The 12,869-nt window shown below is 36.0% G+C and overlaps 1 protein-coding gene across 1 annotated transcript; it reads left to right on the top strand.

Moving 5' to 3' along the window:
• The first annotated feature begins 1,392 nt into the window (after nucleotides 1–1,392).
• LOC149147179 (uncharacterized) lies at nucleotides 1,393–6,155 on the top strand. Its single transcript, XM_089438573.1, has 2 exons — nucleotides 1,393–3,385; nucleotides 5,091–6,155. The coding sequence occupies exons 1-2, from the start codon at nucleotides 2,761–2,763 to the stop codon at nucleotides 5,708–5,710; spliced, it is 1,245 nt and encodes a 414-aa protein (XP_089294699.1). The 5' UTR covers nucleotides 1,393–2,760; the 3' UTR covers nucleotides 5,711–6,155.
• Nucleotides 6,156–12,869: the final 6,714 nt, after the last annotated feature.

Raw genomic sequence — 12,869 nt, 5'->3', positions numbered from 1 at the left:
TTATGACAGAGTATCAAAAATTATTTTATAAATACAGATAAATAAATCTATTAAATTTTTTAATATAATTTGTTTAAAAATATAAAAACACTTCGACAATAATATTGAAAATTTTGAATTAGTTATATATATATATATATATATATATATATATATATATTTTTTTTTTTTTCCTTAAATAAATTGTAGACATTATCTTACAATTTTATGTTTTTAATATAAATAGAGTGGATTTGTGATCTTTATGCCTTTTAAAATATATAAAAAATAATTAGTATTTTTTTCACAAAATTTGAAAGAGAAAACAAATTTTATTTATATTTAAAAATTAAAAAAATTACAATTTTCACATATATTTTTTAAAATTTTTATATTTTCACCTTAAATATTAAAAAAACATTTTCAGCTTTAAAAAAAATTCTAATATATTAAAAATAAAAACTTCATTTATCCACTCAAAAAATGTATATCCTTTCTTTATTAAAAATATAACTTATAAATATTAAAAAAAAAACAAAGAGGAAAATCTTAAACCATTGATCTCTTATCTAAACATTATTATAATACAATTACTAATTAATTGATCACTAAGATAATTAAAAATATTATTAAAAAATATGAGAATAATTTTATTATAAATGATCTCTGTTACTCAATGCCTTAACTGGTAGGATGCTAAAGCCATAGTAGAAATGTCAATGCCTTAACTGGTAGGATGCTAAATCGCCATTTAGCTGTCTACTAAGTAATTGTTTTCTAAATAATTTGATGTGCAACAGGCTTAATCTAGGCTAGGTGCAATAGCCTACAAGCCGCACACAATAGCAATTAACTTATGTCTCAAAATAGCAATTAACTTATGCCTGGGGTTACCTACTCTTCTGGCCAAGACACAACAAATCATATACTCAATGAAATTTGAACCTTCATCTCGTGGATTTCACCCAACAAAACTTACTATTAAACCCCATATCCAACAAAACTTACTATTAAACCCCATATCACTGTATTTAATAACTTGATTGTTACTCATTGTGTTTGTTATTTAATAACTTGATTGTTACTCATTGTGTTTGTTAGTTGTTTAGTTGTTTGGGATGGTGGGGTGGGGTGATTCATCACCTTTTTTCATTCTAACAAAAACGTAAATATAATGTGGCGAGACCATGTGGTATGCCTACTCTCATGGCCTAATCCATGATTGCCCCCATCTTCTTCACTTAACTCCATCGATTGCCATGCGTCCCAAAGGAAAAGGATAAACCACGAGACCCCACAGGTGAAACCTGCTGATCCACCCTCCACCAGTTACTTAATCTCCGCACAAACCACCACTCAGCTCTGCATTTCTGCTACGAGTGGCAACAATAATATCTATGGACGACATATCTCACATTTTAATATCCAGGTGGCTTTGATGCTATGTTTGTTCCCAATCTTGTCTGATATGCTTTTTCCATGTAAAGTCTTCATGGATGATGAATTGCAGTACAGTTCACATGGCAAGAAAGAGCAAGTCTTACCGCAATCCCTTTGACTTTCTTTTTCTTTTTTAAATGCACCGGCATGGTACTAGGTCCCTCTGATTCCGTTTGTGGGTCATAACTGTGCTAAGCATGGTAGATGGATCGAGGAGTTAAGGGCTAGTTTTCAAGCTATTAAATGATGGTTAACTTGCAACTGGGGTATCAGCTTTATATCAGAACGAGGAGGAGACTTAGCTTTTTCATGACTCGCTATTGGGTTTGCACCAGTACTTTGAATTGTTGCTGGACTGGGGTAATGAATTTTGCTTAGATTATTAGGGAATTTGGGTTGCCTTTTCGGTATTAGTTTTCTTCCAGTGGATTATTGGATGTCAGTGAAGATTAGGGGGCTTTTTCATAGAATATGAGGGCCTTTTGAAGCTTTGTTGGCCGTGTATCAAGCATTGGATGCCTCACGAGAGCTATTGCGGTTTACTTAGATTGAGAATTGATCTTGATTACCCTGTATCAGGCGCTGTGTTCATGGGCTGTTGGCTTTGATAGGAAATATCGGTGTCTAGTGTCAGATATCGAGTTTTCTGCTATTGGGTGAGTGGATTCAGTTTGAACTTTGATCACTTGGAAACTTTGTGCTGTTGGAAGTTTTCTTGGATTGTGAATATGTCTTGATTGCCCTATATTAGGCATTGGGTTCATGGGCTGTTGGCTTTGATAAGAAATTCGAATGCTTGGTGTTAGAGATTGAGTTTTCTGCACTGGATTTAGACTGATTGCTAGGAGATTTTGAGCTATTGAAGATTACTTAGATTGTGGATATATCTTGATTGATTGCACCGTTGCATTCACTGGGTGTTGTCTTTGATAAGAAATTTGAGTGTAATACTGGAGATTGAGTTTTTTGCAACTGGGAGATTGGCTTTAGTTTAATAAGTTGCAGATTTTGGATGATAAACAACGATCAAGAACTCGTTCTATAAATGAATCTTGAGTATGGTTACTTAGAATTTTAGTTGTTAAATTTGACTGAGTGAACAGGATTGTTGAGGCCTATTGGATGTTAGGTGTCCTGTAGTTGGGCTATTATATATTGAGCTACATAGCATTGGGCTTTATAGATTAAATTGGACTGTCGGGGTGTTTTCATCATCAAGTTCTCCTGGAGGATTCATCAAAGTTCTCTTTTGATGAACTGGAAGTCATTACATTTTCATTTAGATGATTTAAAATATGAGTCCTCATAGCAAAATCTAGAGGTTCATTAAGTGTAACATCAATGGCAGAGACAAAAATATTCTTTAAAGGTTTCTTAGCATTGGGAGTCCTTATCCTGCAACTTCTAGGTTGCTTGTTTGCAACTGCCGTTACTGCCACCAAGAAAAGGTCAGCAGATCACAAGGTGACCTCATGGTCCTCAATCAAGAAGTTTCTTACATGTAAGTTGGATGCTAATGAGGTCCATGACCCCAAAAAAGAAGCAAAGCAGTCACACAAGAAGTGCTATCACAATATAGGATGCTCAGGTTCCTTCTACAGTCTCAGGGATATTGTTCATGGGAACGCCCGAGTTATGCACAGACCAGAAACCTCCCCGGAGAATTCTTCAAGGTCATCTCAGGAAATTGTGGTATCTGATCACAGCAGGGTTTCGATGGGTTCCAGCACCAGGTCCCTGCCTTCACCAAAACCACAGTTCACAATTCATGAGGCGCAGGGGTCATTCAGAGGGGTCCATCTGAGGAAGTTCTCAGGATGTTATGAATGCCATGTTATAGTAGACCCCTTTGAGGCCATGTCAAGGGATGCCTCTCTAAGAACTACAATTTATGCCTGTCCAATATGTGGGGAGATTTGTTCCAAGTGTGAGGCCCTTGAGCAGCATCAAGCCACAAAGCATGCAGGTAATTGGTACATACTGGATAAAACTTTTCTTTTATCTGACACAATATGATCCCATTCAGAAGCAAGCTTTGAGTTCAGATTGAAATTAATGTCTTGGCATCTCCCTTTCTTTCTCTTTCCTTTTCTAATCTGATTTTGAGATGATGCAGCTCAGTGCTAAAACTAAACTTCATGCTTATTAGGCACTTATGCTTTCACCATGGCTTGAGAGGAGAGGGATATTCACGTCACGTGATGGTTCTGTTTGTTAAGTGGATCTCTTTGTCTTAGTGGTTAGCTTCCTTGTGAGCTTATGCACATCTACTAGTTTGTTCTGTGGTATGTTTTCCCACCAATAGCATGATTCCTTGCGAAGCCTTGATAGTGGAACCATATTTAAAACTAATCATCTTTCCCAGTCTGGTATATTAAGATAAATCAATCACAGTGCATCAGATCAGTCAGGCGTTGACCTACTACTAGACTTAACAGCTTAGTGGTCTGATTCTGAAATTTTTCCAAACATATAGAGATTGATGTTTGATGCCCTGTGGGAAATGTTCCAAGTCTTGTATGTTACAAACTAAAATTTTCGTATACTCTTTGATGCAAAAAGATTTGTTGGCGGAAAGTTTGAGAGAAAGAAAGAGATAAATTAAATTAATGTTCAGGACTGACCAAAATATGTTAATGGCATTGTAAAAGTACAACCAGGCTAAAATAGTCAAGAGGGAGTGGTTACTTAGTTACTAGTTAAATTCAATAAACTGAAATAAAAATCGGCTAGCAAATTATTCATTCAAACCATGGGAGAGCATCCAGAACAGCTAAAAGAATACAAGCTTATTTTGATTGATTAAATATAAGCTGCACTTGTGGAGAGAGCGATTGTTATTTTCTGTTTTCTGGTATATTTTTAGGTGCAGGACAGAAGCTTGAATGCAGACCAATGTTTTGCATAATAAGCTGTTAAAAAACAAAAGAAGAAAGGGGCTTGACTCTTTTGTCTGATTGTGAGATCCTTGTAGGATGCATGCATCTTGCAGACCTCCCAAGCCACTGTGATGTCATGGGTGTCTAATAAACATGGATTTACATTTGAGTCCTGAACTTAGCCAAATCTAAAATAAATCATCTAGACTTGGGGGTTATCTCATTTTTTGCAGTTGTAATGTAATTTAGACTTTTCATCAAGCCAACGAGTTCCTCCTTGATAAGATAGAGTGTTGCCCTATTACTAATTATAAAATGCATTCATGTGGACTGGAGCATTATTTTGTCTTCTGCTGTTAATATTTTGTGTAGTATTGGCTTGAGAAGCTGAAGTGTCCCTATTCTTTTAGGTTTTACACGATGTTTTCCAACCAGAAATTTTAATACTTTCCATTTTCCATCTCGGACAACTATGACATTAATGTCTGATTAGATTATATAATTTTTTTCCCAGCTAATTTGTCATTGATCCAGTAGAAGTTGGCCTATCTACTGTAATAATTAAGAATGCAGTTTTAATTCTATAATTGGTAGCTCTGGTTGATTCATTATGGACAGAGATTTAAGTTTGTAGAAAGAGAGTATTACAAGCAACATATGTTTAGTTAATACATAATTCATATTTTTGAGAATCAGAGGAAGTCATATTGTAATTGTAGACCTATCTGAACTTGAAACAAGCTGGATGATTTAACTAAATATATTTCATGTATTGGATTTATACTTCTGCAGTATCCGAGTTAGCCCAAGATGACTCAGCAAGGAACGTTGTGGATATAATCTTCCAAACCAGCTGGTTAAAAAAGGAGACACCTTGCAAGATAGAGAGGGTTCTGAAAATCCACAATAGCCAGAAGACCATCAACAAATTCGAAGATTACAGAGACATGGTAAAGGCTAAAGCCAACAAGTCAGCCAAGAAGCACCCAAGGTGCATAGCAGATGGCAACGAACTACTTCGTTTCCACTGCATCACATTCTCTTGTTCACTGGGTATGAATGGATTAACTAACCTATGCAATATTCCATCCTGCAATGTCTGCAATATCATCCGACATGGATTCTCCTCAAAAGTTGAGAATGGAAAAGGAATTTACACCACAGCAAGCAGTGGAAAAGCCCATGATTCCATTGAGGTATCAGAGGAGGATGAATCAAAGGATAAGAGAGCAATGCTAGTTTGCAGAGTTATTGCGGGGCGGGTTAACAAGTCCCAAGACCCAGATGAGTGTTTCAATGGTGGATATGATTCATTAGCAGGTCAGGCAGGAATCTACTCTAATCTGGATGAGTTGTTTGTGTTTAATCCTAAGGCAGTGCTTCCTTGCTTTGTTGTGATGTATAAGGTCTAAAAACACAGCTGACTGTTTTAACCTTACGTATACTGATTGGCCCATTTCTTGTGTTTGGACTTATTTTAGTTACCTGTCATATTTGTTTGTGGTTTTGTAAGCAACCCCACAGCCTGATCTTCTTGTTTGCCCTCATTCATTACTCTAAATCTTCCATTGTAAGAGATGGATGTTGGTAGAGTATTTGAATTCTTTGGACAGGTTAATACCTTTAGTGTGCTGCATTATGACTTTTTTAATAGTGACCGTATATTAGGAAGCTGATAAGAGTGTATAGAGCTGGCAGCGTCTTGCTGCAATGTGGTTCCCAGTGGTTTGAAGATTCTCTTAGAGAAGAGAGGATTAAATGTTACTGCTGAATATGCAGAGGATGTACATGTAATTAGTTGTAGAATGGATAATATATCAATACAAAGTTGTGTTATCAAAGACACTGATTTGTTTCTCCACTTGTATATATATACTCAAATTCCTAATAAAAGTCAGGGATGATTATGTTGTTTTAAATCATGTATAAGATGCATTTGCATCCAAAATGAGGCTTGTATTTGATTAAATCAGTGAATAAAGGAATCCCTCAATGTCTTTTATTTCCCCTGAAGGTTAATGTTAAATGGAATGAAAAGAAATGTAATGTACTTGTAATGCTCAGTGTAAAACGTCAAGCTTTCAGAAGTCCCAGACATGTCAAATGGTTGTTGCAAAAATTTTAAAAGTCCCCACATGTCAAATATGCCCAAGGATGTCTAAGGGTTGTTACAAATATTTCAAAATGCATGTGCAAAGTCCATACAACAAAATTTTAAAGTCCCCACATGTCAAATATGTCCAAGGATGTCTAAGGGTTGTTACAAATATTTCAAAATGCATGTGCAAAGTCCATACAACATAGAGGTAGAGGTAAGACTTAAATGGCTGTTACAAAAATTTCAAAGTCTTCAAAGTCCTCACATGTCAAATGGCTGTTACAAAAATTTCAAAATGCATGTGCAAAGTCCATATAAACTAAATCTAAGAGTTAAATGGCTGTTACAAAAATTCCAATGCCTTAACATGTCAAATGGTTGTCACTAATATTTCAAAATGCATGTGCAAAGTCCTTAGTCCATATAAACTAAAGCTAAGAGTTAAATGGCTGTTACAAAAATTCCAATGCCTTAACATGTCAAATGGTTGTCACTAATATTTCAAAATGCATGTGCAAAGTCCTTACAACATAGAGGTAGAGGTAAGCGTTAAATGGCTGTTACAAAAATTTCAGTCTCCAAAGTCCTCACTTGTCAAATGGCTGTTAGAAAAATTCCAATGCCTTAACATGTCAAATGGTTGTCACTAATATTTCAAAATGCATGTGCAAAGTCCTTACAACATAGAGGTAGAGGTAAGCGTTAAATGGCTGTTACAAAAATTTCAGTCTCCAAAGTCCTCACTTGTCAAATGGTTGTTACAAAGATTTCAAAATGCATGTGCAAAGTCCATATTTAACCTAGAGCTAAGAGTTAAATGGTTGTTACAAAAATTTCAATGCCTTAACAGGTCAATTGGCTGTTACAAAAATTTCAAAGTCCCAACATGTCAAATAGCTGTTACAAAAATTTCAAAATGCATGTGCACAGTCCATACACCATAAAGGCAGAGTGGTTTCAAATACTCATCATTGTAAAATTTCTGATATAAAATTTAGAAAGGAACATGTTGGAACTTAAAACAAACTGCTGTTATTGAATTGATTGGTGCCAAACTATTGAATATAGTTGTAGCTTCTAAGTCCTTAACTATAAATATAGTTGTAATTACATTTAGGGTTACCAAATTATAAATAAAGATAATTTTGGAAGTGTATTATTTTGATGACAGACTTGATATATTACAGAATTAGAATATATAATTTTTTAAATTATCTTTTTATAATAATTAACTTTCTCTTTATATATATATATATATATATATATATAATTCATTATATTTGTTTTTTAAAATTTATCATAATTAACTTTATTATTTCTTATAAAGTTTGTTATCATTGGTTCTTTCTTTTTATAAATATGTTTTTCATAACGTAAAATTCATTATCATTTGTTTTTTATAAATGTATTTTTCTATTCTATAATGCAATTCAAACCAAAATGATAAATAATTGTACCTAAATGTGTTTTTTAATATCCGAAATTCATATATCCCGGATGCGGGTGCAACTGCAACGTGCTAATGGCATGTGCCATCACGTGGGCAAGTGGCAGGCCCGCGGTGTCCAAGGGTACCACGTTAAGCGGATTATTAATATGCATAAAATCAAACAGAGGAAGGCATTAATGCCTGTCATCTCGGCTCGAGGGAGGGGGCTGCAGATCGATGCAATGGAGCGTTTTAAGGAAGGAATGTGCAGGGTTCAGGGGAATATGGGTGAGCATTGCGCAGGTGCCTTGCTTCGCTCAGAAGGCAAAGAGCATAGGAACTTGAGAGGCGTCACGCTGGTTTTTGAGCTGGGAGAACACGCACCCTCCAACGGTGCTGAGACTGTGTTGGTTTTTATTGTGGGAGGAGCTCGGGGTGATTGGGCAAAGCCGCATTCTGCAATGCCGAGGGAGAGGCCGCGGATGGGCAGCCGAAGAGGGGGAACCAGAGGCAGGGCCCTCTCGCAGCAGCAAAATTTCAATTCGCCCTCCTCCTCCATCGAAGTAACTTCAATGCCGCGGAGGTATCAAGGCAGCAATGAGGAGGACAGTGGTTTTAATGGCAGAAATCCAAGTTCAGAGGAGGGTCAGCAGGAGCTCCCTATGCTCAGGTATCGACTCCCCTGCCCTCAAGCTAATTCCACTCTGATAGTTTCTATTTCGGTTGAGCAGGGCATCTCTCAGAACATGGAGGCAGAGCCTCTCCCAGAATGGCCTCGCTCCAGCAGAGAGGAATCTCCGGTCGCTTGCCTTCCGGTTGGGGTAGACACCCGTGGGTTGGCCCCGGGACGTGTGCTCGGTCCTGAACTTGTGCGCCCAGCCTCTAATTGTGAACATGATGCTGGCCCTTCAACGCGGGCTGGTCCAAGCAAGCCCGCACCAGAAGGGAGCCCGGACGCGGTCATCCAGCTCTCCGACTCTGAAGATATGCTCCGTTTCGGCTGCCGGATTGAAGAAGCGCCCCAGACTACCGATGATGAATAAACTCGCTCCGGTAACCTCTGCTGTTTTTCTTGGGTTCTCAATGTATGACTCTGCCAAGCGTTATCCACATCTCTGTCAATGTGTCGGCTTTAATTGTTCAAGTGTCGAATGTAATAGTCCAGGTGTCTGTCGGTCTTTGTATAGGTCAGTCCATGGCCCTGGTGTCTGTTATGTTACTAACTTACTATGTGTTATGTCAATATGTCTTCAGTGGTCAAGCAACAAATTCCAATTTTGAACTCTACTCAATTTTGGAAATGAAAGCAGGGCAAGGAAAGCGCTGATAGGCAAAACTTCAAAGCCTTGCCCATTGTAATCTTTATGTATCTCTGTTTTGTATAATAATAGATTAGTCACATTCAGAAAAAAAAAAATATCCGAAATTCATATAAAGGGAGAACTTTAATGCTTTCTATGTGAAATGAAAGGATGAAAAAGAATGTGAATGTCAAATTTGAAATTTTTAATCATTATTTTGATTTAAAAATTCAGTATAAAAATAATTTATTATGAAATCATTATTTTGATTTAAAAATTTAGTATAAAAATAATTTATTATGAAAAAGAGAAAGCAAATAAAAATGAAAAGAAACTACAAAGTAAGTATAATAAGTCTTCATTTAACAGTAAAGTAAATTTCCTAGACCAAATTTTTTTTCGACTATCTTCAAAAGGACGAAAACAATAGATCACAAAGCTAGACCAAACTTCTTTTCCAACTATCTTCAAAAGGACGAACACAATAGATCGCGAAGCTAAGACACCAATGTCCCAAGAACCAGAAGAGATGAAGGAGATGCAAGATAAAGAAAGTTGGAAGACCGTAGAGAAAAAAAAGAAAGCTACAGTACCAATCTCACCAAGAAAGGAGGAGCCAGACAATTAAGAAAATTATAGGTCCGATAGACCAATTTGGTCTCAGTGGACGTTAACCACCACCATCATCATCATCATCATCATGATAAATATTCTAACTTCCAAACCTACAAATAAATAATGTTATTATTAACCAAGGTTAAAACAATATGGAAAAATGGATTAAAGAATTAACTTAAAGTCACCTTATCCATGTCTGGCCGTACTAGCTTCACTTTACAAAGCCGTTGTCTAACGAGGAGGAGGAGTTGCCTGGAAAGTTATGGAAATTCCAGTCATATTTAGAGAAAATCCAGCAAGGATTTTTGTAAATCCAAGTTATAATTGTTAAACTTCAAAATTTTTGGTGTCCTAGATGTTTTTGATGGTGTTGAATCCATTTCCACCATCAAAAACACGATTCAAACAATGCCTCTACAAGATTTTTTGAAATTTTTTTGCCCGAATTCCGACCACTTTTAACCGTCCGGGCAATTCCTCCACCTCGGTAGACGACTCCCTTTACAAAGGCACATCAGGCATTTTCAGAAGTAACGAATATGACGACTTTATTTTGGGAGAGGCTACCAACATTTTATAACTTTCACCAACTACACTACACAATTTCTCTTACATGAGAAATTATGGTCATACGTATGTGCTCATACTTGTGTAATGTCTAACATATTTATTAACTTTTCTGGGGAAGGAGCATCACAAATATCAAAGAACATGTTAATGACGGTCGAAGAGTATAATTAATGAAAAATGGATTATGAAAAAATTATATTTTTAAATTTTAGTATAAAAAAATAAAAATAAAGTATGAATGGAAAAAGCAAAAATAAAATACTTTAGTAGAGGTAAAGAAGAGATCAATATTAAGGAGAAGAACTTAAATCTTCAAGATGTCTTTTAGAGAGCAAGTATAATTGATGGGCTTGATTTAGTAATTTTGGGAGGGGTTTTAGAGTAAATTTATTTCTCTTTTTAAACTTAATGGTGAGGGAAAGAATTTCATGATGGGAGTATGGTTACTTGATTTGACCTATGGATTAGGATTCTATATGAGGGGATCCAACACTAAGCGTCAATAGAGGTGACATGCCTTTTTAACCAAGTAGGAGGAGCTTTTTCTTTTCATAGATTTGTCATCTTTTGATTCTAAGGCTAAGAAATCATCATTGCACTTAGCACCTCCAAACATAGATATAAGCAAGAAGAAATAGGTAATGAACTTAATAGTATTAGGCTTAGAGAGGCCTCACAAAGTCTCACATATGTGGATAATTTCCTCTTAGACATGCAAGCTAGGCATCTTTTATTGAAGTGATAAAAAAAAGGTAGAAGGGAATCCAATGAGCCTTGAAACAAGTAGTGGAACGTCCCTTGAATCTCATAGTATACAAAACATCTAAAGGTGAAATATTCCTCTAACTCAATTTCTTCAAGATGGCATAACTAGCAAATCCCTTAAGATCATGGGATGCAATGGCCCATCTCAACTCGTCAATGGAAAAAGGAAACTCCTAAACTAGTTGAGCATGGTATTGAGACCACAAACCCAATGACACTGAATAAAGTTAGGATGGTCAATGAGACTTTTTAGAAATGACCTGAAATACTCATAATAAAAGGTCATTGTGGTGCCAAGAGTTTGAGGAGCAGAGAACCATGTGCTCTAAATGTGCATGTAATATATGTCGCCTCGTAATGCACCATTAATCTTTACTTTTGACAGAAGGAGATGCTCAAGGGTATCCAAGGAAAATCTAGGAGGAGGGAAACTATATAGAGATGCCAATGCACTGATGAAGTGAAATTACTTCTAAGAACTAACCTCATATACATCTAAAATTTTCCAAGGAGGCAATTCCTTGGAGGAATGAAGAGTGAGACAGGGTCATCTATCTCAACCAAGGGCATAATCCTTATGGTGTGGACATGGGTGGGAAACGGAGGGGAGGCAATGACCATGAATACAAAGTATTAAATCTCAATTCACCAAAAATATAATCCAAAACACTAACACTTCCACTTTGAGGAAAACAAGTATGGATAATGTGGAAATCCTTGGAGAATGATGGGATCATAAAATTCACCAATTTGGAGACACTATATCTAATAGGTAATGATGAAGCTATAGTCAATGGCTAATTTCCTCCAAGTACCAATGTAAATTGGGTCTATCTAATGCAAGCAAAGGGCATATATTGTATAATCATGGATTAAAACATGTAGATTCACAATGCAAATGTTGAAGCTATTCAAAGGAATGACATCTTCCCAAGGAGGCAATTCCTTGGAGGAATGAAGCGTGAGACAGGGTCATCTATCTCAACCAAGGGCATAATCCCTATGGTGTGAACATGGGTGGGAAACGGAGGGGAGGCAATGACCATGAATACAAAGTATTAAATCTCAACTCACCAAAATATAATCCAAAACACTAACACTTCCACTTTGAGGAAAACAAGTATGGATAATGTGGAAATTCTTGGAGAATGATGGGATCATAAAATTCACCAATTTGGAGACACTATATCTAATAGGTAATGATGAAGCTGTAGTCAATGGCTAATTTCCTCCAAGTACCAATGTAAATTGGGTCTATCTAATGCAAGCAAAGGGAATATATTGTATGATCGTGGATTAAAACATGTAGATTCACAATGCAAATGTTGAAGCTATTCAAAGGAATGACATCACCTTGACATGACCACTTGGAGATCTCTGAATATAGATCAAGAAAGGAGCCACCGTTGGAATGAAACAACAAGCTTAAGGGTGGGGCAAGAAGGAAGTATATGGAAAGAAGACATCCATAAGAAGGAGGTGGGGTCTTGTTAAACTCACTCCAGATGAAATTAGAATGTAAGAGTTAGAGGACAGAATTAACATTCTATATTAAAAATAATTCTTTACTCTAAACTCTTGTATATTTCAATGAAAATAAATAAATTTTACTCAAAAAATATTATAAAAAATATTCCATACAAATTATATAAAATTATTACAATTCTACCGTATAATAATAAAGATGTGAGCTATCCCTTCCAGTTTAACATTACCATTATTTGACTAACTAAAAATACACTTGAATAAGTCAAAAATAATAACGTGAAAGTAACAAACAACGACTCGTT

Source organism: Pinus tabuliformis, chromosome 9 (genome assembly GCF_031772625.1).
Source record: "Pinus tabuliformis cultivar Carrire ecotype Pingquan chromosome 9, CPIR1, whole genome shotgun sequence".
In the NCBI taxonomy this organism is placed as follows: domain Eukaryota; kingdom Viridiplantae; phylum Streptophyta; class Pinopsida; order Pinales; family Pinaceae; genus Pinus; species Pinus tabuliformis.
This window is presented reverse-complemented; position numbering and strand designations above follow the sequence as displayed.